This window comes from Myotis nattereri (assembly GCF_964212035.1).
Source record: "Myotis nattereri genome assembly, chromosome: 3".
NCBI lineage: Eukaryota > Metazoa > Chordata > Mammalia > Chiroptera > Vespertilionidae > Myotis > Myotis nattereri.
In genome coordinates, this window is record NC_138077.1 from 19,982,095 (window position 1) to 20,009,800 (window position 27,706).

The 27,706-nt window shown below is 38.7% G+C and overlaps 1 protein-coding gene across 1 annotated transcript in view; it reads right to left on the reverse strand.

Moving 5' to 3' along the window:
- Window positions 1–27,662, reverse strand: part of GPR149 (G protein-coupled receptor 149) — a gene marked incomplete at both ends in the record, with an annotated part of 48,833 nt that extends 21,171 nt beyond the window's left edge. Inside the window, 3 exons of the mRNA XM_081087061.1 lie at window positions 22,662–23,116; window positions 25,529–25,721; window positions 26,649–27,662. Coding sequence (XP_080943187.1) covers window positions 22,662–23,116; window positions 25,529–25,721; window positions 26,649–27,662 — 1,662 coding nt within the window. The remainder of the gene's footprint in view (window positions 1–22,661; window positions 23,117–25,528; window positions 25,722–26,648) is intronic.
- Window positions 27,663–27,706: the final 44 nt, after the last annotated feature.

Sequence of the window (27,706 nt, forward strand, 5' to 3'; positions counted from 1 at the left end):
GCTGTATTTTAAAGTTAATTCTGTTCTGTTGGTCTCCACGTTTTTCTTATAACCAATAATTATTCTTAAATGTTCCCTATCATAACAGAAATGTCTAACTGCTATAAGATACTTAATACAAAGTTATTACATTTGGTGGGAGTGGGGTGAAGAACTGCAAGATAAAACAGATTTTGCAATGTATAGTGTGGAACAAATTAACAACTTATTAAGATCTAATTGGAGAAATAAAGGTAAGGATTTGAAGTCCATTTATACAAGATCAGGGAAGTCAATGTTATTAAGTTACAACATTCAAAATTAAATTTGGTGATATGCACTATTTTTCTTAAAAGATGTGATTAAATTCTATCACAAATTTCTTAGGAATATGCATTTGTCTTCACAAGGGAGTAAGGGGAAATATCCTCAATCTAAATCATCGGTTCTCAACCTGTGGGTCGCGACCCCTTTGGGGTTGAATGACCCTTTCACAGGGGTCGCCTAAGACCATCCTGCATATCAGGTATTTACATTATGATTCATAACAGTAGCAACATTACAGTTATGAAGTAGCAATGAAAATAATTTTATGGTTGGGTCACAACATGAGGAACTGTATTTAAAGGGCCAGAAGGTTGAGAACCACTGATTTAAATGAATCAAAATGATACCAAAATTGCCTATTTTGCTGCCCTACTTCTTGTATCATTCTCCAAACAGTAAGAAATCTTCCAACAAGGTTATTCTGCTAAAAACCAGAAAATTTATTTTTCACAATAGGGAGTTAATATACTAGTATTTCTCTGTTGGTTTTCAAGTTTCCTTATAACTCTGGCATTATTATTAGAGAGTAGGAAATTTTTAAAAACTAAGTATTTGAAAGAAAAAGAGGACAGGCCTTTGGGTCTGATGTACTTTGAGATTTATCAGTGAGGCCGAACAGAAGGGAGTGGGGAGGAGGAGTTGAATCTCAGCACTATGTGTCTCCATTTGGGTAAGATGAGATAGTTAGCATAGCATTTCAGTCACATAGCTAAGACCCAGCTACATCAGGAAGTGGCGTTCTCCAGTCAACACCAGGGACCAGATGTAGCAGAGCTCAGCCAGGGCTTGGTGGTATAGGAAACACACAGAAATCCTGAAAGGCTGACCAATAGGAGATAGTCCATGGAAGCACAGACACAGCACCCATCTGGCTCTAGATCCCTTCACCAAAAGTCATTTTGGTGAAGGGAAAATAAATTGGAAAGCCAATTTATTAAAAGATCAATTTTTCACGTGACCATTTGATCCAATTTACTATTTATAAAAACCTCATGCAAAAAAATAGTCCTTTTGAATATATTCAATTAATACGTTTTTCTCTAGCTGTATTTTAAATAATGTTCAATTTAGTAAATGCTGAGGGTCATAAGGTTCATTAGTTCATTGATGGATTCATAAAAAGAGTATTCAAATTTAATATATTCAAGAAGAACATATTCCTGATGATATTCAAGTAAAACTTGAATATTCTTGATCATATCCTCTATAAGGATATATCCAAATTTATTTAATATATTTAAAAAAGAATGTTTCTTAAAACAAATTGTTGTTATATTGATACATTTATTAAACTGAATGAATTAATCATTCAGAAATTGCTCCTTCAGGAAATTGTTGTTGAATTGTTCTGTCTTCTACATGGACTCTGTAATTGGGTGGTAGGGTTAGGGCTGACAGAGTAGAAAATGCAGTTTAGATCATAGTGAGGGCAACCCAGGACACAGTGCCTGTGCCTGGTATCTGGTGCCAGTTTTCAGGAAAGGGGCTGCTATAATAAGCCTGAATGAATGGAGACAGTGGGCCTGAGGCTACTTATTTATAGCCTACTAAAGCCAAATTGCTCTGAAAATAAATAGTGAGGCTGGATCTGCAGAAGATGAAATGAGTTGACTCAGCTGTGGGAGAACTGGGGAAAGTGTAAGCTCTGAAAATAAGCACGGGGCTGGAACAGGCCACATTTAAACCCTCTCAGACCACATACTATCATCTCTGCTTCCTTTAAGTCATGGGTAGTCCCAAGACAGGAGACCATTCTAGTAGGGTTTGGCTGAGGCTGTGAGTACCTACTCCTCTCCTTGAAAGGAAGTGCCATTTTCAATTATTTTGTTTCCGTCTCTGGCAGTGAATATGGTACTGGGCACACTGAAAGGTTACACGTGCTTGTTGACTGGATATAGTTATATGATGATTCTGGAAAACTTTTGTCAAGTCACTTATGGCCTTTCTCATGACAAAGTTCCAATTTATACTCAGTATGGCAAATTCCCCAGTAATCAGAGTCGTATATTCATTCCACAGGCATATGCTTGAGAAACAGAGGTGCTACAGTCATACCTTGACCATTGAGGAGGAAAGAAAATAAACACATAATAAGAAATACCAACTGACGCAATTATATAGTTTAGGCCACGGATGCCTAAAAGTTGGGTTTACATAACTGGGGTAGAGAAAACCCTAATGCTTTGGAGAGAGAAGCTTTTTGAAGTCAGATTTTGGGACACTGCAGTGTGTGGGGGAATTATAGACCACAGTATCTTAAGGCTGGAAAAGACCTGAAGGTTATTTAGTCCCAAACTTTGTTTTTCTTAAATGTCTCATTTTTCAGATGAGAAAACAAAGGCAAAAGCCTGGTTAGTGTCACATAGTTGGTTCCAGAGCCATAAGCTAGAGTCCAAATTCTTCCCAGCCACAAGAAAATTATCCAAGGTTCTGGGGCTTATATGCCTTTATGTATAATTATACCTCTGTGTCAGGGTAGAGCTAACTTACTTAGATGGTTGGGATTCCATTACCAGGATGACTACTCTTTTTAGCTACCTAATAACAATAGAATAGTTATTAGTACTTCTAGGCAGAAAAGGGGGATACATAGGTCATTGCTGACTCTTCTTCACCTTCTTTCCTACCAACCTCTCCTATGGACTCCCCCGCAATGGACATGTAAATAAACAACAACCTCAAATGCATATTATTTGCTTTGTAAGTATGGTTGTGTGCATGCCTGTGCTTTGAAAAATACTATTTCTTAAGCGGATATGAGTGTGTTTCTTAAAGGATACACATGTATAGTGCATATCTGAGCTGATGGGTTGTATATGGGCAAGTCTGTGTCTGGGGACTTGGTGTTTAGATGTTATTAGGTAGAAAAGTTAATGGGTGAAAAGAAAGTTGGAGTATGCTTGCTATAGGAAAAGGAAAGGATGATGACTTTGCAGGTTATTCCAATCTCTGGAGACTCTTTGGAGATGGAAAATCCAGAGTAGGCATTTCTGTGTTTTGTACTAGTGTTGAGTACTAGGAAGCTTACAACTCAGAAGAGGAACTCTTACCAGAAGCATGATACCCTTGGGTGCTAACTCATAGAATTTCAATAAATCAACCATTTGTCCTTTTTCTGTGACTGCCTAGTCCTCTCATAGCTGCTGGGGGGAGTGAGTAGGGAGAGAAGAAAGGTAAAAGAGAACCTGGAGTCTGACACTGGGTAGAATCTTGACCAGACTGCTCACCTGCTGGATGATTTTAGGGGAGCTCCTTTTTTGTTTCTTTACTGACCATCAAGTCTTCACATGGACTATACCCTTAGGGACTGTTTGAGGGACAGTCATAAATATAAAGCTCTCCAATGCAGTAGCTTTCACAAATTTCTATAACTTCCTGACTTTTTGGTGCAGATAAGGGGAATGACTAATGGCTTATAAGCAATATTATTTGGATGAATAAATGTATATTTAATGAATAATATTTGAAAGATGCTTCATACTTTTAGTTTATTTCACCTCAATACCCTGTGAGATGAGTATTTTTATTCCCTTCCAGTTGAGAAACTTGAAGGTCAAAAAAGGGTCAATTATAGTTGTAGATCAGTAGAAAATTCCAGAGACCAACAATTACAACTTATACAACTGTGAAGAGGTAGACATCATTTCTGAAGACCCAAGAATACATGTCTGCCTTTGTCCTGACAAGTTCCCACCAAAAAGATTCAGGCCTGACCTCAAGGAAACACTCAATGGAGGAAGGAGTGTGGTGCTGTCTCAGGATGGGACTCCTGATCATAGGAACAGACATTTTAAAAGATATCAGGAATCCACAGTTGAGCTGTTTTCATCTCCCTGACTGCACAGGGAGGCCCTTTGAGGTGTAAACCAGTTCCCTAAGGCAACATTTGTCAGGCCCTCAGGAGAGACCACCTGCCACTCTTTAATTCCACCTAGGGCTTGCCTTAAAGAAACTGTACTTTCTCTTGGACAAGAAATCCCTGTGAAAGATATTGCTGAAAACAACACAGGATCAAGTACAAAAAAGAAACAATTTAATCCTCATGGAGCTGACACTAAGATTTGGTTGTCTAAAAGTATTAATTTATAATTGTTCTTGCAAGGGCATTTATAATTAATAAAATTAGGAATGTCTGAAGAGGAGAGTCAGTGTTTTAAAAATATTATAATAATGTATATATTTCTCTTGTGTTCATCTGGGATTAATTAACTTTTCTCTTTTGGAAAAAAGGTTGAAGTATATTTTTGTTTTCTTTTTCCCTTTAAAAGAAATATCCAAGAGAATTTCAGGATTATGTGCACTGCATGTTAAATTGGGATGGTAAGCACACAATACAATATACACATGATGTATTGTAGAACCGTATACCTGAAACCTACATAATTTTATTAACCAATGTCACCCCAATAAATTCAGTTAAAATTTTAATGTGTAACTGAATATATATAAACAATACCTATCACTGCAATTTTTGAACAGAAATTTTATACCAAAATGAAATGAGGAAAGTTCCTGGCCTCTTTATGCCTCTGGGTGTTGGACTGTGCTCTCTTCCTCCCGCCCTTTCTGCAGGGTGAACTATTATTCCTTTTAAGGCTCACAGTGAAAGCTGTGATGATTTCAGTTCTCACTCCGGCAGAATCAGCTGTGCCTGTAACACTTTTGCACAAACCGTAGTAATCAATTATTTTGAGATACTGTCATTGTCTCTGCCCTCTCACTCTTCCTGATCTTTGAGTTTCTGGAGGCAAGGGCTGTCTTTTTGCCTTTGAATATTAATACCTAAACCAGTGATGGCGAACCTTTTGAGCTCGACGTGTCAGCATTTTGAAAAACCCTAACTTAACTCTGGTGCCATGTCACATATAGAAATTTTTTGATATTTGCAACCATAGTAAAACAAAGACTTATATTTTTGATATTTATTTTATATATTTAAATGCCATTTAACAAAGAAATGAGTTCGCGTGACACCTCTGACATGCGTGTCATAGGTTCGCCATCACTGACCTAAACCCTCAGTGAATGTTTGAGTGAATAATAGAGGCCCAATCAGAAGTTCCCTCATATTCTCGCCATACTGCCTGAGGTCGAGATGCAGTGACCTAACAAACTCAAACCTGACTGGACCCAAGCACAGGTCAGATCTCATGAGTCCTTCAGTTTCTGTAGAGTAGGAGTCAGTGAGCCTAAATTATTTTTCCAGTTCAATCATCTACTATCTCTGGATGTTTCATTTCATTTCCAAAAGCTGTACCTTCTTCTCTATTGTGGGAATGGTGGAGTACAAATGAGCTCCCACTTGAAGAACCAGGGTTTCTTATGAGAGAGTACATTATTATCATCATGCCAGGCAAGCCCCGAGACTCCCCAAAGAGCTGAAAAATCTATCCTGAGAAGAAAGAAACAGCCTGGAAATATGTGCCGTTCTCTATTATTAAACAGAACACATCCTGCGAACCCCTGTGCTTTAACTAGGAAAATGAAGTGAAGGACAAGACAGTGAGAAAAATAAGCCTGAGCATGGTTTGTGTGGAGGGCCACTGATTTTTGTAACTTGCCTTAAGGCACAGAAGTATTTAGAGCAGTACTTCTCAACCTTCCAGCCCTTTAAATACAGTTCCTCGTGTTGTGACCCAACCATAAAATTATTTTCGTTGCTACTTCATAACTGTAATGTTGCTACTGTTATGAATCGTAATGTAAATATCTGATATACAGGATGGTCTTAGGCGACCCCTGTGAAAGGGTCGTTCGACCGCCAAAGGGGTCGTGACCCACAGGTTGAGAACCGTTGGATAGTGATTTTTTGTTGTTGTTGCCTACTTTGATTTGGATGGAGGAAAGCATACTGATGTGTGAACCATTCAGAAACATAGCCCTTATTCCCTCCCCAGCAAGGTCTGTGGAGCTGGCAGGCAGATCATAACCTATTACTTACCATTCCCTGACTCTCTTATATCTGACTCTATTGCCCACAATTTGACTTCAGTCCATCTGTGTGACTTGGAGGTTGGCTACACTAGCACAGAACTGTGTCGTTTTATGGCCCAGATGGGGGAAGAACAGAATCCTTACTGATGAATTGACTGCTATTAGGAAAACCAGGATCACTGTTAAGCGAAACACTTCACAAATGTAAACACATAAAGTAGAGAAATCACTTTGTTCATATAGGGCACTCCCTGGTGAGTGGAAGTGGGAGTTAATGCAGGAGAGGAGGAAGAACAAATGGATTTCATCCGAGTTCCAAGAAGATATAACCACTTGCAGGAAAATCTGATAGTGGTTGATACCCAGATGATTTATTCGTTTATCATTATGAAATATTAAATTCACATCAGGCACCACACAAGACTGGGAAATATAAAGATTAAAAAAGATTCAATCATAATCTAGTGGAGATAGCAGACACATAATTATAAAAACTTACAACTGAAAACAGGGTAGAAAGAGAGATGCATTTTAAAAGGTATAAAGGAAAAAATGATCACTTATGCTGGGGATAGAGTGCATCCAAACTTATCCAAATCACCTGGGAAATGGGTTCAAATCATCTTTGGAAATGACCTTGCTTATACCCCGAATGAGAGATGAGCAAGGGAGACACTAGGCCTGCTGGGATCATTATACTTGTATGTATATCAATAATGTTCTTTCATCTGGTGACTTGTGCTACAGTGGGATGCTTAAAAATGTTTCTGTCTATAATTAAGTTAACTTTACTATTCTTCTTTGCTTCAAAGTCTTCCTAAATCTAAAACTTACTGTAACTCCTATTGGGCAGTACCCATATAAATTAAACATTGTATAGTTTGATTAGGTATCATATTCAGATGTTTAAAAATCAAAATTATATCTGGAGGTAATTATATCCACCCACCTGGGGCAGAGAGTGAGATAAGTAAAAAAAAAAAAAAAAATGAGAATGATCTATCAGTTCCTTCTTACTTTAAAGAATATAGCTTTTAAAAAGATTACTAAATATTGAACTAAATGATATGATCTTGAGTTTAAAGCTTATAATACTAGACATGAAACTTAGACATCTGAATTCTTCCCACTGTTCTGTATTGTATGTCCACTGGGAAAGGGGGGAGGGAGGGAGAATGGAAAGTCAATGTTCATGAATTAGAGATGGCATTGAAATAGAAGCAGATCCAATCCCTATTATTTTGAAAAAGTTAAGAGTCTGATAGGAAGACCAAATGCCTAAACCAATTCTGGGGTAAGATGCCTGGTAAAGGACAGACTCGTAAATGAGAAAAGAGAAAAAATCCGATTCTACAAGTGACGGGGGCAGAAACGCTCATGCCGACAGAAGCTGGCAGGAAAGAAGAGATTATGGCTCTTGCGATCAGTCACTAAGGGTTACTGCGCGTGTTCCATGCTGAGTCCTCTTACAGAATAAATGGAGTATGTCAGTGATGAGCTGGGGCCGGCTCGTACTGACTGGTTAAACTTCTATCAATCTTGAGAGCTAGTTGTTAAAAATTAAATTATATAAAATAGTAAATTAAATTACATTAAATACAAAGACAGTGAATACTAAGAACTCACCACTTCCTATTTAATTACATGTTGTTATGATGTATACTCTTGAGTTATTTACATCTATTGCATGTATACGTTGGAAATACTACATAATGTGCTACTTCATATCGCTTCCTAACTCTGCATTCGTGATGTTACTTTGGCAGCTTGAAGTCAGCCATAGTGGGAGTGTTTATACCATGGAAGTCAGCAAATGCTATATATTAGTACTTGATTCTTTTCTTTTATTAATTGCCTAGACTTAAGGAAATATGGATAATTAATAATACATATAAGAATTAGGAGGGTATCTCTGTAGAAGAGCACAGAAAATGGAAAACTATTATCCAATCCAATGAAAGATTCACTTATATCATTGACAAACAGAAGACAGCATATGTCTTTGTTGTTTCACTTTCATCTTACTCATTAATGTATGAAAATATTAACCAGTATTCATATTGGAACTATATCTATTTGCCAGTTGCAACTGTAGTTTGGCTAAGGTTTTAAGATTTTGGTAAAAAATCAACGAAAGCTTTCTGTAAGAATCAAGTGCTATATGGAATTTACAATAAAAAGTAATGTCTGTTTTAATACTATTTGTAAATTGTCTGCTACATATCCTTTATATCAATCAGTAACATTTATTTTATGTTTATATAAAAATTGTAGGTATATATTTATACCACTGGAATATTGATTTTGTTTCATTTTACTTATTTCTTAAAGCAAATGAAATCATCTTCCATGACTGTCTAGAGAGAAGATAAGATTAAGCAATAAATGTGAAAGTTCTTTATACATGGTTAAGTGCTATACAAATAACTCTGATAATGATTAAAACACCCTTTTTCCTTCTGATAAAAAACGTTTTCAAACTTTAAATGGAAAGAATCTTTATTCTTTGAAATAAAGACTCACTGGAGAAGAAAGTTTATGAGGCTAGTAGAGTTGTATCCATTTCATCAATCTCTGATATTTTTCTTGCTAATTTTTATGACCTTTTATTCTAAACTAAAAAATAGACCATTTAGAATGGTTATTTCTATTTGTATCTGAATTGAAACCATTATTGTCTCCCAATATACACAGTTGAAAACAGGAAGTTTTGAGTGTAATCTAAAAAAGAAAAGAAAGACAACATTGATACATCATGGGGAAATGAAGTCAGCAGACTATAATTACTAAAATTGAAATTTGGCTTAAATGGAAAGTTCAAAAGCCCAACTATTTCTGTGTATGCTCATGGATCTTAAATAATTAAAAGTGGCCATTACTCATCTCATTAATGTAGGAACTGACTCAGAGGAAGCAGTACCATTTGTTCAGTGATGCTCACAGTTATCACCGCTTGATTGAGTTGGCAGGCAGAAGAATGGGTTGTCATCCCGCTTAGTTTTCACTGTTTGTTCAGATTAACTCGATGATGACAGGATGTCTGTTCTGTTAACTGCTCTATCTACCACTAGCACCAAGCATAGGGCCTGGCATCCATACATTCAAAGAACAGCTGCTGAATGAATGAATGACATAATAGTCTTAAATGTAGTATGTTATACATTACACACTGAAATAAGTATTTGCTATGAATTATTTTATCTAATCTTCACAATATCACTTTTGTTATTTTCCTATATTTTCAATGAGGATACAAGGGCACAAAAAAGTGAAGGCAAGACTGAACTCCAGCCTGCCTGTTTCTGAGAGGAGAGGCTGGTTCTTCAGGGGGGTGAAATACAAAACACAAGGTTATTTTCTAAAATTCTTAAAAGATTTTTCCCTTTTATTTTTATAACTGCTTAAAATGGTGACCTATCATAAATTGGTGACTTGTTAGTAAGTGGTATTAATTCACTGTTGTTGTTTTTTCAAAACTGTTCTGGTTTTGCAGATGGTGCCAGTGAACTGAATTTAGACTGCTAAATCATGGCTTAATATATAGGAAAGATGGCTCTGGGATAGAGATATAGTCATGAAGGCAGAATCTGTGTTTGCCTAGAGGCAAAATAATATTTTCCAGTGACTCTGCTTGGAGGTATATTTAACTCTAAGGTAGATTACCATATTTTTGCCTTGCTTTGTTAACACTTTTATCTCATAGAGAGTACAAGAGGCAATAGGGAACAATTTCTTATAATCTAACTAGAGGCTCAGTGCACAGATTTAAGCACCGGTGGGGTCCCTTGGCCTGTGGGGGTCAACCCCAACAAACTGCTGGTTTCAGCCCAACATCCCCTGAGGGATCCCAGATTGTGAGAGGGCTCAGGCCAGGCCAAGGGACCCCACTGGTGCACGGGGCCTCTAGTATGCATATAAGATCTTTGGTTAATCTCTTCCCGCCCTTCTCCTTCCCCCCTTCCCTCTGAGATTCATCTGTCTGTTCCATGTTTCCATGCCTGTGCATTGAGCGTCTACCCCTTGGTGGTCAGCGCACATCATAGCTACCGGTTGAACAGTCGTTCGGTCATTTAGGCTTTTATATATATATAGATTCTGACCAATATGGGAAAATAATTGGCAAAATAGGAAGACTTGGACACATAAGGAGACAGATAACTATTCCTAGAATCCATGTTGTCTGGAAGGGAAAGCTTGGACAGAGTAAACTGTATACCTTTACATTTTCAGAAGGCAAATTTGAAAAAAAAATAAACCAGATATGAATATCAAAACTATAATTCTGGCCCTAGCTGGTTTGGCTTAGTGCAGTGATGGCGAACCTATGACACGTGTGTCAGTGGTGACATGTGAACTCATTTTTTTGGTTGATTTTTCTTTGTTAAATGGCATTTAAATATATAAAATAAATATCAAAAATATAAGTCCTTGTTTTACTATGGTTGCAAATATCAAAAAATTTCTATATGTGACACGGCACCAGAGTTAAGTTAGGGTTTTTCAAAATGCTGACACGTCAAGCTCAAAAGGTTCGCCATCACTGGCTTAGTGGATAGAGCATCAGCCTGCAGACTGAAGGGTCCCTGGTTTGATTCCAGTCAAGGGCACGTGCCTGGGTTGCAGGCTCGATCTCCAGTAGGGGGCGTGCAGGAGGCAGCCAATCAATGATTCTTTCTCATCATTGATGTTTCTATCTCTCTCTCTCTCTCCCTTCCTCTGAAATCAGTAAAAAACAAAGGAACTATAATTCTGGCTATATAACTGTAAGTGATGAAGTTACAGAAGAAAAAAGTATATTCTATACTTCAGTATAGGTTAGGTCTGTCTTAAGGGGGACCTGTAGAACAAATGACTCATTGCCAAAGATGAAATGATTGGCATTTTGAAGGCTAAATTAAGAAAATGATCTGGGACTTATAAAAATAGTAAGGGCATCAAAGAAGGCTTTTGGAAACATGTTCAGATCAGGAGATCAAAGAAAGGGATAGGCCCACTGATTGCAGTGAACACCATTAAGTCAAGAGATGATGCAGAAAAGCAGATATCCTCATTCTAATTTCCTATTTGTGCTTTGTAAAGGAATTTTAGAATATAGAAAGACCTCATATAACTCAACACCAAACAAATACCAGTTAAAAATGGGCAGAGGACCTGAATAGATCCTTCTCCTAAGAAGACATACAAATGGCCAACATATATATATGAAAAGTTGTTCAACTTTATTAGCTATTAGGGACATGTAAATAGAAAATACAATGAGATACCACCTCACACCTATTAGAATGGTGTTATTATCAACAAGATAAATAATAAAAGTATTGGAGAAGTTGTGGAGAAAAAAGCACCCTCATTCACTGCTGGTGGGAATGTAAACTATGGAAAACAGTATTATGACTCCTCATAAAACGAAGAATGGAGTTACCATTTGACCCAGCAACCCTTCTTCTGGGTATCTACATGAAAATTTTGAAAACTTTTATTCACAAAGATATATGTACCCCTATGTTCATTGCAGTATTATTCACGGCGGCCAAGATTTAAAAACAACCGAAATGTCCTTCAATAGATGATTAGATAAAGAAGATGTGGTACAAATAAACAATGGAATATTACTCAGCAATAAGAAAAGATGAAATACTGCCATTTGTGACAACATAGGTGGATCTTGAGAATATCAAGCTAAGTGAAATAAGCCAGATAGAAAAAGTTAAGCAAGGAAACAAAAACTCATAGACACAGACAGTTGTATGGTGGTTACCAGACAGAAGGGTTGTGGTGGAAAGTATTAAAGGGCAAAGGGGGTCAAATACATGGTGATGGAAAAAGATTTGACTCTGGGTGGTGATCACACAATACAATATACAGATGATGTATCATAGAATTGTATACTTGAAACATATAATCTTATTAACCAATGTAATTCCCATAAATTTAATAAAAAATAAAGAAAACATTTGTGAGGACAAAGGAAGTACAACTTAAAACATGAAACAATAGGAGAGAACCTTGCTACTGCAAAAGAGTTCAAGATTTCTCTTTCAAAAGAGTTGCACTCAAAGTTACTAGGAAAAGTTGCTGTATACACACTGTTGATGACCTTTAAGCTAATGGGAAATTGAACACTGGATATGTGCAAATGTTACTCATTTTTCAAATGAGAAGAAGAAAAATCAATACACTAGACAAGTGATATTTACATCTATTCCTGGAAAGTTTCTAAGATCTGATGAAAATTTGAGAGCCAAGAAAAGAAGTTAAAAGATGATGACACAGTTTAAGTTTACGAAGACCATGTCTAATTAGACCAAGTCCTTTCTTCCTCATGGCTGCTGGACTTATCAATCTATATCCTCTGTGATATAAAAGTACATTCTCTATATTCTGCCTGCCCTTTTCTCACGGAGGTGCCGCTCTCAGTGAAAGTACACCTTTTTTATTTTTGTTGTTATTGTTAATCCTCACAAGAGGATATTTTTCCATTGACTTTTAGAGAGAGTGGAAGGGAAGGGGAGAGACAGAGAGAGAGAAACATTGATGTGAGAGAGACACATCCATTGGTTGCTTCCCGCATTCACCCCAACCAGAGTGGGGGATCAAGCCTGCAACCGAGGTATGTGCCCTTGACTAGAATCAAACCCAAGACCCTTCGGTCTTCAGGTTGATGTTCTATCCACTGAGCCAAACTGGCTAGGGTGAAAGTACACCTTTTAGGAGGTATCCTTGAAAGTCTACTTCCTACACTTGACTGTGAAGGCAGGGAGCATATATCTTTATATCCATATTGTTTCTATGAATAGTATTTATGGACTAAAGTCACTAAACTAATTAACAGCAGATAAAAGAAATGCATTAGAAAATTTTGTATTAGTATTTCATTAAAGCATGTCATAATATCCTAATGACATCCATATGAACAAGAGGGAAGAACATATATTGATTGCAAGGGCAACTAAAGAGATTAATAGCTCTTAGAACCAAAATATTGAAGTGTTTTTAAGTAAACCAAAATGAACAAGGGGAATTGTTTCTAGTAGTATGCAGCAGGCCTGTCTTTGGCCCTGTCTTGCTACACATTTTTAACCAACAGTTAGATAAAAATACGGAGGGTGATTTATTAAACCATGGGTGATACAAATTTGGAACTACAGTATACAAGTTAGGTCTTAGAAAGAATCAGCATCCAAAACCATTTTCAGTAGCATTAGAACAAGCTGTTGAAAGTAATAGAAGAGTGGACTAAATGGAACAAGAGAAACTGAATGGAGATATAATTGGTTCCAAAGAATAGACTACAAATGTACCAAATGGCTAAGCAGCAGCATGAACAAAGGCCTTAACGGTGATAGTGATGTTAAACACTATCACTAGCAGTACAATATGGCTGCTGAGTAAGTGAATGTGACCTTAAGATGCATTAAGAGAAGTATGGTTCATAGAGTGAAGGAGGAAAGACAAGTTTTGTGCATGGTGTTCTATTATAAAAATACTAGAGGCTCAGTGCACAAAATTCATGCACTTGGGGGGGGGTGTTCCCTCAACCCAGCCTGTGCCCTCTCGCAGTCCAGGAGCCGTCAGTTGGACATCCTTAGCGCTGCAACGGAGGCGGGAGAGGCTCCTGCCACTGCTGCTGCACTTGCCAGCCGTGAGCCTGGCTTCTGGCTGAGCGGTGCTCCCCTGTGGGAGCGCACTGACCACCAGGGGGCAGCTCCTACATTGAGTGTCTGCCCCCTGGTGGTCAGTGCGCATCATAACGACCGGTCGTTCTGCCATTCAGTCGATTTGCATATTAGCCTTTTATTATATAGGGTTTAACAATTTATCCATTTTAATAATGGACTTTTTTTTATCCTTAAATGTTGGGGCTATTACAAATAGAGCTTCCAGAAACAAACATGTTGTAGGGTAGCACTGTCCATTAGAACTGCAATGCTGGAAATGCTTTCTATTTGTGCTGTCCAACACAGTAGCCACTGGCCACATTTGGATATTGAGCATTATGTTGTGAGTCATGCAATTACAGAACTGAATTTTAATTTTAAAAAAATCTTAAATTAATTTAAATTTAAAGAGCTATGTGTGAATAGTGGCTACTATATTGGATAATGCAGTTCTAAGGTATATACCCGAGAATGGAATTTCTGGGACATGAACCATGTATTTATATAACTTTTATAGCTATTGCAAAACTGTTTTCCAAAGTGTTTTTAAGAATTTACTCAACCAGTAGCTTGTGAATTTCTATTGTTCCACATTCTCATCAATTCTTGGCATTGTCAGACGTTTAGTTTTGGCTATTCTTTGGGAACACAGTGGTCTTATATTGCTATTTTAATTGAGATTTCCAGATTGCTAATTATGTGGTGTTTCTTTCTGTATGTTTACAGATATTTATATTTCCTTTTATGTGAAATACTAGTTTAAATCTTTTGCTTATATACTGTCAGTTATCTGTCATTTTCTCATTGATCTATTCATGTTCTTTATAAATTATATATTCTAAATAGAAGTCCTTTGTTGGTTATATATTTTGCAAGTATCCACACACAAGGATTTAAAAATATTGATACCCCAATCTTATTCCAGACCAATTAAATCAGAATTTCTGTGGGTGGGGTGGGGGCATATTTAAAGGTTCCCTGGGTGATATTAATTGTCCTATGTGAGGTGAATAGATTAGAAATTAGTGTAAGTAATGATTTGCTAGCCATAAACTATCTCTCTGAAGCAGTTATGGTAATGGATATGTGGACTGTCTCTGGAATCAGATTGCCTGAGTTTGCTCCCAGGCTCTGTTCATGATAGACTTTAGGCTTAACTTTTCTGTGTTCCAGTATTTTTTCATTTGTAAAACTGGGTAATAATATCTGTCAGATAGTCCTTGTGAATACTAAATGAGCAATTATATGTAAAGTGCTTAGACCTATATATGACACATAGCAGATGCTCAGTAAGTATCTGTGTTATTTGGCAATAATAGAACTCTGTACTATTTTTTAAAACTGTTTTGTAAATCTAAAATAAGTTCACAACAAAGTTTTTAAAATGTAGTGAGTTTTGCCCTACCTGTTTTTGCTCAGCATTGGCCTATGGACTGAACGATCCCGGGTCCAATTTTGGTCTAGGGCAAATGCCCTGGTTGTGGGCTCGATCGCCAGTGGAGGGCGTGCAGTAGGCAGCCAATTAATGATTCTCATCATTGATGTTTCATTCTCTCTCTCCCTTCCTCTCTAAAATCAATGTGTATGTGGGTGTGTAAAGTATTAAGTGAGCCTGCTTTTAAAAAATAAATTGAGTTTCCAGGCACTTGAGGTCACATAAGGGATAATCTAGCCACTCAATAAGAGGTTGTAGGAAAGATTCAAGCCAGATGGGGCGGTTCCAATACATAGCCTTTAAGGTTTTTTGTTTTTGTTTTTATTTTAAATATATTTTATTAATTTTTTACCGAGAGGAAGGGAGAGAGATAGAGAGCTAGAAACATCGATTAGAGAGAAACATCGATCAGCTGCCTCCTGCACACCTCCTACTGGGGATGTGCCCACAACCAAGGTACATGCCCTTGACTGGAATCAAACCTAGGACCTTTCAGTCCGTAGGCTGATGCTCTATCCACTGAGCCAAACCGGTTATGGCCTTTAAGGTTTTTTTTTAAACCATGAGTTTTTTGTTTGTTTTTAACAGAATTCTTAGTTTAAAAGGTGAATTATAGGATTCAACACAAACTTTGATCTAAGGCTAATCTCCTTGGATTTATAGAAAGTGAACAATAAGATAGCTCAGTTTTACTTCATTTGAGCAAAGATGCATACTGTGAGGATCACAACATGTGTTATGAAATATTTGAATTAGTTTATTCATTTCCCTTCATTTTAAATACTTGTGAACAAATTTACACTCGTGGATGTTTTCAGCCATACTCAAAATAGTTATTCTAAACTGTACCATATATTAGAACACGGGCCTTGAACAATTTAAATCAGGTGAAAATTATACTCTGAAGTGGAGAAAAACATTTTAAACAAAGCATGCAATATGATCCATTTTTGTCAAAATTATAAGAAAGAGCTTAAAATTTTATTAGATAAAATGTAAACAGTGGTTAGCTCTGGATGGTTGCAAGTGGGTGTTTTTCTTTGCTTATCAGCAATTTCTAAATTTTCTATAATAATTATATTACTGTATAATCATAAAACAATCAAGGTTATAAATTATTTTTAAAAGCAGTGTAACAAATTTTCAGATATCTGAACAGTGGAGTAATGAATGAAGTACTCCAGACAAATGAACATAACCAGATATAAAACATCTGTACTCCTGACAGTCATTTGTGTTAGGATGACTGCCTTGAAGTTACAGATCTGATAGGTGAATTTTTCTCTAATCTTCACTTCAATTAAAAATGTTGAAAGTTATTCAGCAAATAAGTGAAGCATTTGCAATTGTTAAGCTAACAATGTCAGAGAAAACACTTAACATCTCAATGCCCAATTTAATTTTTTAATAGTTTCTTTTTTAAAATGTAAAGAGAATATGCACTTTTTTGGGGGGAGAGTAAAGAGATTATGTATTGGGGTATTTTTCTAGTCTTATTTCACTTTATGCAGCATAGATTAGAGGGTAAATTTAGCCCTGCTCTTTATTTTAAAAAAAAAATATATTTGATTGATTTTTTACAGAGAGGAAAGGAGAGGGATAGAGAGTTAGAAACATCGATGATAGAGAAACATCTATCAGCTGCCTCCTGCACACCCCCTACTGGGGATGTGCTCACAACCAAGGTACATGCCCTTGTCTGGAATCAAACCTGGGACCCTTCAGTCCACAGGCCAACACTCTATCCAGTGAGCCAAACCAGTTAGGGCTAGCCCTACTCTTTAAATTAATACCCATCTCCTAGTGATTAGAAGCTAACACAGTACTTTTAAAATTTTAATGTGCATCCGAACCAACCCAGGGATTCTGATTCTGTAGGTCTGGTATGGGACTGTGATATAGTACCAGAGTCACCTGTGGGTTTGTTAGAAATGCAGAATATTGGACCCTACCTTAAATCTACTCAATTACAATCGACATTTGAACATCCCCATTTGACTTACTTGTATATTGATCTTAAGAACCTAATATAGTCTTGTTCTGCTTTCGGTTACTACAGTTTTCTATGAAAATTACTTAAATAAATAATCCTATATAATAAAAGCCTAATATGCAAATCGATGGAATGGCAAAGTGGCCGGTGGAACAACTGGTCTCTGTGACATGCACTGACCACCAGGGGGCAGATACTCAATGCAGGAGCTTCCTCCAGCCCACAGGCCCCAGGCCAGCCAAAGGCAGGTGCCAGTGGGGGGCCCTTGATCACCCCACTGGTCGCAGTGCAGAGGGAGGTGACTGGTGGCGGTGGCGGGAGGTGGGGCCCTGATAGCCCTGCCAGTCGCCCCACAGATTAGCCCTGATTGTTGGCCTGGCCTAGGGACCCTACGCGTGCACGGATGTTATGCACCTGGCCTCTAGAAATATTATAAAGATTATAGAAATGAATATTAGCAAATAATACAACTTGTAAAACTATTTTTAGATAAAGTATTTTTTTTAACATAAAATTTCTTTGATTCTTAGGTGACTTTAAAGTTACTTCTTGTGGGTTTAGTCTACCTAATGCCAAGTGGTTTGTGTAGCTAATCAAATGCAAGCACTTCCCCTGCTTATACTCATTTGAGAAGGTTTGTTTCAGAACTGTTTTTCTATATTCTACTGACATAGTGGAGAGCCTTTCACCTTAAGTGCTATAATGATAGAATTACCAGTGGGATTAAGTGGCATAGTTACCTCATATCTTTGTTTCTAATTTATAATAAATAAATGAGTTTCTAGAGCTTTAAGACAACATGTTAAAAGAAAAGAAAATGAAATCCATGGGAAATTTGTTGAACTTCGTATTAAAAGAGAAAATTATAGTGATCACCCACAAGCCTCTAAATTATTTTATAAATCCAATTTTCTTTATTCATAGATGAGTCTTTGGGGTTCTGGAAAAATCATTATTTCATTTGAGGTACATTCATACCACATTAAAACTATAACAGAAGAACTCTGACATTTCTCATGACTATTTTTCTGACTATAATGAAAATTAATAGTGAACTGCTTAGGATTCTACACTATAGGGTTCCAAAAGGAAGTGGTTATGTGGCTAAGCTTAACAATGAATTTCAGTCTTACACACACTTTAAAGGGCAGGGCTAGCCCTACTCTGATAAAGTTTATTGGATCACATTTAAAATTAACCCTGCTAATGCCATTCTAATACTATCTTCTTCACACCTTAACCTTGATCTGACACTCACTCCCATGAGAATTTCCAACAAAATGTACTGATAATTTGTTTACTAAGACAAACTCTAATAAAATAACCAATGTGTATTGTAAAGGAAGGCTTACTAAATGTATTTTAAATCAAACCTGATTTTTTTAAAGCCTGAGAACAAAGAACTCACACTATTTTATGTCAGTACCATTAGAGAGGAGCTGATAAATTGAGCCTACATAATTGAAAGCCTACAACCATAGAAAAATCAAAAGAGGTAGTATTTTCATAAAGTTGCTGCAGTGTCTGCTACAGTTTATTTTTTAAATAGATTTTTATTTGATTTCAGAGAGGAAAGGAGAGGAAGAGCGAGCTAGAAACATCAGTGATGAAAGAAAATCACTGATCGGCTACCTCCTGCATGCCCCCAACTGGGAATTGAGCCCACAGCCCAGGCATATGCCCTGACCAGGAATTGAACCAGGGACCTCCTGGTTCATAGCTTGACACTCAGCCACTGAGCCATGCAGGCCGGGCCCCTCTGCTACAGTTTAATATATCACTATAAGATATATAAATTAACATAGCTTTCCGAGCAAAGAAGGTCTTGGAAGAAAAGGATGAAATGAAAGTGCTTTCCAGGTCACCATCTATTCCCAGGAAATATTTGCTGCTGAAGAATAGAGTAAGACTTTACACCTGGCTTTTGTCATAGAAAAAGTTCTCATAAGCTTTTCAATCCTAAATATATTTTATAATGTTAACCTTAAGTTCCATAGTCAATTTTGCAAAGAAAGTTATACCAATAACATTAGCCTATGGCCTAAGGATTCCTTACTATTGTTTTAAAATTTATGATAGTATTTCAATTAATTTCAATTAGTCTCTGGAAATGTAAATTTTACCTTTCCTAAATATCCTATTATCTATTTTACCCCTAATAATTTTTTTAAAGCCATGATTTTAGATCAGTTTCCTTAATTACTTGCTCTTCACAAATGTTAAAATATTAATATTAAGTAAGCAAATTTTTATAGTTCAAAGATATCTGGATTGATAAAAGTTTTGTGCTTTCCATACAATTTTATTTTTTGATTTACAAGAGGTTTGTGGTAAGTTGTGTTTCTTCATTCTCTTAAGACTATATATATTGATATGTAAAGTGTCTAATCCTTTCATATTTATAAGTGTAGTTATTTGATTATAATCTCTGACCTACAACCAAGATTTTTAAATTGTTATGTTTTAGATGATAATAGCCAATATTGTAAGAAAATACATAAGAAAATAGAGTTGAGTGGAAGAAAAGGAAGTCCCAGAAGACTAGGTACAGTATGATACCATCTTTAGAAAGCTCAAAATAAGGAAAACTAAACAATATATTGGGCTAGAATTATGTTCATTTATTATGTTCATTTATGCTAAGACAATAAAACAAAAAAATGATGAGGAAGATTCAAGATAGCTGTAATGCCTAAGGGGTATGCATGAGGATGGGATGGGGCAGTGGCACATAGGTAGTTGCAAGTTATTGGGTTGCACACACACACACACACACACACACACACACACTTAAAAAGTAATACTTTTTAAGTGTGAGAAAACCAGGAAGTTTAGATTATTCAGGAGCAAATTGATGCTGAAATAATAGGAATTCAGGGTACCAGATTGTTCTAAAAATACTGAGCATTGTGTCCTGTCGATAATACACTTTTCACTGTATTTCTTAACTTATGGAAAATATTTGGTGAGATATCAAATCATGAAACTATGAATAATTATTTTTAATAATATAGTTTCTTTTATTAACCAACTTTTAAAATGCTGATGTCAGAGTAAGATTAGTAGTTTTAATTAATCAATAAGGATAAAAGAAACATAAAAAGAGAATAAAAGAAATCTCAGATTATTCTGCTCATAGTCACAGTTGCTGTTATATGGTCCAATAATGAAGGCATTATTTCTAGCAGATATTTGTAGAGCTAAGCTTTTGATTCCAGTGAATGGGAGCAATTGGGCTTCAATTTCCATCAAATCATGTAGGAAAATACTTCTCTGCCTAGTAAATAGTGTGGAAAGCATTAAATTTAATTACCAGATATGAGACTTTGGAGGAAAGAATAATCTCATATTAATATAACATTACAAATTTTAATAAAATAAGAAGTTTCTCTCATTATTCTAGACAGGTTGGAATCTAGGAGAGAAGGGGATGAAATTAATGTATAAATTCTTTCACTTTTATAAAACACTAGAGGCCCGAAGCACCAAATTTGTGCAAGAGTAGGCCTTCTTTCCACTGGCTGCCAGCACCAGCTTCCCTCTGGCACCCGGGACCCAGTCTTGCCTCACAGTCCCAGCTTCGTCTGGAAGGTCATCTGGAAGGATGTCTGATCTAATTAGCATATTACGCTTTTATTATTATACTAGTGGCCCAGTGCACGAAATTCGTGCACGGCGGAGGCGGGGGTGGGGGGTTTGTCCCTCAGCCTGGCCTGCACCCTCTCCAGTCAAGGACCCCTCAGGGGATGTCCGACTGCCGGTTTAGGCCCGACATCCCTCTTGCAATCCGGGACTGCTGGCTCCTAACCGCTCACCTGCCTGCCTTCCTGATTGCCCCTAACCACTCTGCCTGCTGGCCTAATTGCCCCCAACTGCCACCCATGCTGGCCTGATCACCCCCAACTGCCCCCTGTTCCAGCCTGCTCGCTCCCAACTGCCCCCTCCACCGGCCTGATTGCCTCCAACTGTCCCCTACTACCAGCCTGCTCACCCCAACTGCCCCCCCCCCCCGCCAGCCTGCTCGCTCCCAACTGCCCCCTCCACCGGCCTGATTGCCTCCAACTGCCCCCCACTACCAGCCTGCTCACCCCAACTGCCCCCCCCCCACCAGCCTGCTTGCCCCCAACTGCCCTCCCCTCCTGGCCTGATTGCCCCTAATCACCTCTGCCTCGGCCCACCACCATGGCTTTGTCTGGAAGGATGTCCGGAAGGTTTCCCAGTCTAATTAGCATATTACTCTTTTATTAGTATAGATAGAGGCCTGCTGCATGAAATTCATGTATGGGGGGGATGTCCCTCAGCCTGGCCTGCACCCTCTTCAATCTGGGACCCCTCAGGGGATGTCCGACTGCTGGTTTAAGCTAACTGCTTATGCCTGCTGGCCTGATTGACCCTACCTTCCCCACCCAGCCAGCCTGATCGCCCTTACCTTGCCCCCCTGCCAGCCTGATTGCCCCTAACCAACTTTGTCTCAGCCCCTGGCCTAAGCCACAGTCTGGCCTCTCTCTGCAGGAGGTGACCTGGTGGATCAGGGGAAGGCGCCGCCCCCATTACCCCACTGCTGCTGCCACTGCCGGCCTGAGCCTGGGCCCTTCACAGCCACGCCCCGGCCCTTTGAAGCCGCCCACAGCTGCCTGAGCCTCGGCCCTCGCAGCCACTGTGGCTTTGTCCAGAAGGACGTCCAGAAGGTCGTCTGGAAGACATCTGCCCTAATTAGCATGTTACCCTTTTATTAGTATAGATATTATAAAACCTTTCTTTCATCCTTAAAGGGATAGACATTCAGCAGGGCTTGCAAAGACTCACTTGTGTGTATTCTGGAATAGTTCTTTATTTCATTGCTAAGGAGAACTAGAGGGACTAGTTTTAGCAAGATTAACATGCAACCTGTCTAGAATAGTTGCAGCAGGACTATCCTTCTCACCACTAGTTGTATAAATATTTGCCTTTACATTTAAAAAAAGAAATTTATCTTGGTGTCAAATACTTTTTGGGTGAAGGAATAATAAAACCTACAAGTTAACTAATTTGAAACAACTTCTGAGGGTCTAGTCTGAATTTAAGTAGATTGCTTGCCCTATAATTCTCAAATAATCTATTTAACTCTTTATATATATATATATATATATATATATATATATATATATATATTTGTGTATATATTGAATGAAAATGTAAAGTCCTTTCAAAAATAAAGTTTAGTATTATGGAAATTAATTGAGGCAAGTGTAATTAGACTTGGACTTGATTGAATGGAATATGCAACTGAGAATTTTTTTTGCCTGTCATATTTGTTCTCACTTTAATTTCACAGGAAGAATAATCTTTACTGTACCTGACGAGGAGTTCTTTCTGATTTACTCCTACACCATTCCCAGTCTGAAAGGTCTGGTTTCTGACTCTCCTCATGAGAAAGTCTTCTTTCTGGCCCTTCCAAAAAGGTGGTTTCTTCATAGTGCGTATCACCTGTTTTTTCAAAGAGCAGTGGGTCAACGCCCTTTTCATTGCGGGAATCCTGTTTAGCCTCTATAATATCAGTATTCGTATACTTGTTAATGCCTTTAAGTGTGGAGCTGTCCAGGGAGGGTGTAGTGCTGATTTCCACTTTTATGGCACTGAAGATATTAGGAGTGTCTCTCTGAGAATCTTTTGGAGTTTTGCATTCATAGTTCATGAGATTGTGATAGGATATAGAATTTTCATCATCACCATAGTAATCTTCATGTGCTATTTTATAAATTCCATAACTTTGTTCAAATGATAGATTGAATTCAAAGCAGTTTCTCTTGGCTAAGTAAAAACAAAAACAAAATTCCATGGTTAGGAAAGTAGATATAAACAACAGTTGAATATACATAGTAAATAAAATTAGGAAAGTGCATTCAACCTCATTACTATGAATTTAAAAACTATCTTCATTTACTTCTTGTCAATTATGCAAAGCAATTATGCCTCACAAATTCAAGTCATTTTTTCACTCCGTGCCTAATGTTTCTCTCTTGCACAATGAGAGGCTTGAAATACATCCAATTCTAAGAACCCAGTAGTCTTTAAATCAGTTTTATGTATCAAAAATTTAACTATTAATTAGAAAACTCTCATAATGTCTCAGATGTGCTGTCTTTAAGTTAGGGACAGTGCATTAATTATGAAATGTAACCAATAAAAACACTTCTTGTTAGTGACTTTCCTTAACATTATGGTAAATACTGACTGAGTTAACTAATATATGTAATAGGTTATAACAATATAAAAGAGTTAACAGGGCTTGACTAATAACTGACAAGTAACTTAGACTATTAGAATATAGTCAGGATCTTTTGAAGTCTATACTACACTTAAGAAAAGGAGATATAATGTATCTATTCTGAAAAGCAAAACTCTGAAAAGCATGATTAGCTGTAGTCTTTCGTTTTAATCATAACTTGCTAATTACAATGTATGCATATGTAATTATATCAATTTATAAAAATAATTCTTCAGAGAAATATGTCACCAGATACTCTGATTTTGTTCACAATTAAAGCTTAAAATCTGATTGTGATATAAAATATTTTAACTACTTAATTTAAAAAGAACACATATCATCCAAACAAAATGAGTCTGAAAGCCATATCCAATGCATATGTCTACCACCTGAGACTGTTAAAACCCTTTTTTTTTTTAACATTTTTGTTTTGAGACATAATACAGGTGACTGCTGGAGAGAATTGTTATTTCTGTAGAGTATTTTTATTCTTGACGTTCATCATCAGGTTGCAAGTCTCAGTTTCCGTTCAGTGAAGCTGAGATGTGGAATTATATTTCCATCTGCATAATGAACCTGTGGCAAGTTTGAGTTAGGGAAAAATTCCTTTCTTGTTTCTGGAGTTCACTGATAAAGATTTAAAGGGGGGAGGGAATCTTAATTTTTTGAGGAGAAAAAGCTTAAATGTGAAATCGGAGTCACACTCCCAAGAATCAAGGTACTGTAATTGATCAAGCCCCTGCATACTTGAGGACAGGCCATCTTTGGGGTTTTCTGTAGTGTCGTCCTAGCAAAAGGAAAATTTATGCGGAGTCCTCAGACAGTGAAAATATATCATTTTTATTCAAAGAATGCCCCTTGGAGTCATTTGAACTATAAGTATTTTAAACTAACTATTTCTCACATTTTATTTTAGAATCCATGCCTCTTTCTGTATGCCTACATATTTCAGGGCCTTCCCTGAATTTTAAAATAAATAAACAAGAGCAAGATACAGAAAACTATTATTTTGATCTTGAAAGGCATGGTTTTTATTTCAAACATGAAATTTTAATGTTATTGTTGATTCTGCTAGTTTGCCCTACGCTCTTCTATCTCAGCCATATCAGATAGAATACTCCCGACCATTTGCAGTGATGTCTGTTGCATTGCTTTACTTTTCAGCTCTGATACAGGTGCTCTTTACTTCTTAAAAGAACTGTCCTGAACCATTTAACTAAGACTTTTCATTTTCACTGGCACTAGACTCTTTTTCACAATTTTAAATACTACAAGAAGCTGGTTCATTAATTTAGTGGCAAGAGGTTAACATTTGATAGACGGTTAGAATTTATCGACTTGTTAATGTTTTTTATATGCTTTGTCCTTTTTTTAAAAAAAACTCAGGTATTTGGTGGGGATTTTGTTTTGTGTTTTTCTAAAAGCAGAGGCATACACTTAAATTTTGTTTTGGAACTGTTTTCAGGCATTTATTGTTACTCTAAAAACTCTCCTAAACCCTGGAAGAATACAAGCAGCAAATAATGAAAATGCTCTTCTGTACTGTTCCATTAAAAAATAATGGGCTATAATATAATGAATCTTTAACTCTTTAGAGAATTCATCTCTTTTCAGATGCAGGCTTCTTAATGTAGACTTGGGAGATGAATTTATTTCCTACTCTGGGCTAAGAGCTATGGTGGACCTGATGCCCAAGAGCCCTCGTTGAATTTACCTGAAATTATTATTCAATGTATAAGCACTTCACAGAGCTGTTTTAAGCCCACTTACTTAAAACTTCCTTCCAGCACTGTGCCAAGAATTATTTCACATTATAATTTCTTTCCTCTGTTTTCCATTTACATTTGTCCTTGGACTCTTCGCCCCCTACTCGGTGGGCAACTTTCTCAATAGACCACTTTTCTGTATTTGACTGTATGCTATTGCTCCCAACCACCACACTGAGGAGGACTTACTTTTTCCCCCATCGGATGCCACTGCATATGCATCCCGCTTGCAGTTGATGATGCAGCCACAGGGCAGGTGGGTCCAGCGTTTGGACAAGACAAACACGGGGGTTACAGTGGTGGCCAGCAGGGTTAGTAGGAAGCTGAGTGACTCGAAGGGAAGGCTCGGAAAACCCACCATGTGCTGGACCACCATGTGGATCTGCAAAGGAGAGAGCTTCAGACATATCCCAGCATCACACTTTCACTTCCCCAGACCTTTCCCCCAAGCATGCTGTCCCAGACTCCTTTTCCTGGCCCCTTCCCTGCCCTAGAGCCGGAAGTTCTGCCTCTGGGCTGGCACCCCTAGCTTTAGTGGTGGTCTCCTGGGATCTCAGATGCTCCAGACAGAACAGGACTTTGGGGGTTTACACTCCTGAGTGTCTGATCTTGCCTGCCGCCAGCTCAAGTCTCCACCAAGGAGGCACAGTCCACAATGGGGAACTGGGGTGCTACTGGGAAAACAGGCAAGTGTCTGTGCAGCCTGGTCCCCCGGATGGCCCTTTGTCACATCCCTGGAATGTCACCTCTGTGCAGGCCAGCTGTCATAGAGGGTGCTGCCCTGGTACTTCTCAACTGGGATCCCTCTGAAGGCTTGAACAAAAGCCTGTTTAGTCCCTTCTCTTCTCTACTTCTGATTGAGCCTCTCCAGATGGGATGGGCGTTTCCTCTTAACCAGGCAGGAATGGAGTGAGGAGAATGGAATAACAACAGAAGATGGGGGAGAAACAACAACACATCTCTTTTTTATATAACTACCTCCTTTTCTGAATACTCCCAGGGGTTGCTATGAGAGAAGTGAACACCCTTGGCCACGACAGATCTTGGAAAACTCAGTAGCCAATGCCCCAAAGCTCTCCTCGCCCCCTCCTCAATTTTAATATTTTGAAAGAAGCATTTGGTATCAAGGCTTCTCTGCGGATCAGCGCTGCCCTTCAACTGCCTTCCTACAAGCGCATCTCTAAAACCGGGAGAGCTACATTTGGAAGCGGACTCTCGGTGATTCCCCAAACCAGGGGCGCTCGGTCCCAGCACGCACTCACGCTGTCTGGCACACACACCCGCGCGCTGCGAGCAACTGCGCTTTTACCATCATGGGAAGCCAAAGGATGACTTTGGTCAGCGCTAGGATCAAAGAGAAGCGCTTCTGCGCTGTGCTCACGCTGAAGCTCCTGGTGCCATAGAGAGTCCCCGGGTCCTCACGCCTGCAGGCTCCAGCCCCAGCGGCGGCGCTGCGCCCTGGCCCGCGCTCCTGCTCCACCCTCCCGGGCGGCCCCGGCCCCAACACGGCATCCGAGTTCGGGGAGCATGCCGCGAAGCGACGCAGGGCAGGGCCCAGAGCATCCTCTGGGCACAGGGAAAGCACTCTCTCCCCAGTTGGAGGGGTCCCGGGGGTGGACGTTCCGCGGGAAATCTCCTGGTAGTGGGCATGGAGTCTCAGCGGCTCCTCTGAGCACAGCAGCTGGTGAATGAGCGGGACCGAGAGGCCGGCGAGCAGTCCGAAGGCTGAAGTGTACACGGCGAAGAGCAGCAGCACGTAGGAGCTGGAGCAGTCCGCTAGGCAGCCCCAGGGCGTGCGCACGAAGGCGCCCCAGCCGCACAGTGGGAGCGCCGAGAGCAGCAGGCTGGCTGCCCACACGGTCAGGGCCACGCCGAGCACCTGGCTGGATCTTCTGGAGGCTGCCTGGCTCCCTACAGTCCTGCGCATCGTGTAAAAGTTGTATGAGACTAGGAGCGTCGCCTTCAAGTTGCTCGAGAGGCCCTGGCACAAATAGAGTAAGGCAGAGGTGGCGCACAGAGACTGGAAGTAGTCAAAGACCTCGTTTGGCCACTGCAAAAACATGAAGATGGTCACCGACAGGACGCTCAGGAGATCATCCCCACACCAGGACGCCACGAGCATGGACACAACAGTTCTGTTCTGCGTTTTCAGCAGGGAAACTAGTGAATAGATGCTGCCTGCCAGGGCTGCGACAGTCAGTAAGCACGTCAGGCAAAAAAGGTAGACGTTCAGAGTTCCTGGTGGATTTAAAAGATCTGTCGAATTATGATTCTCTTTCCATAGACTAGAGTCATTTGTTAAGTTACTGAGAAATACAGACATTGTCCTCGGTCAATATTTAATTTCCCTTTCCCTGAGCCTGTACA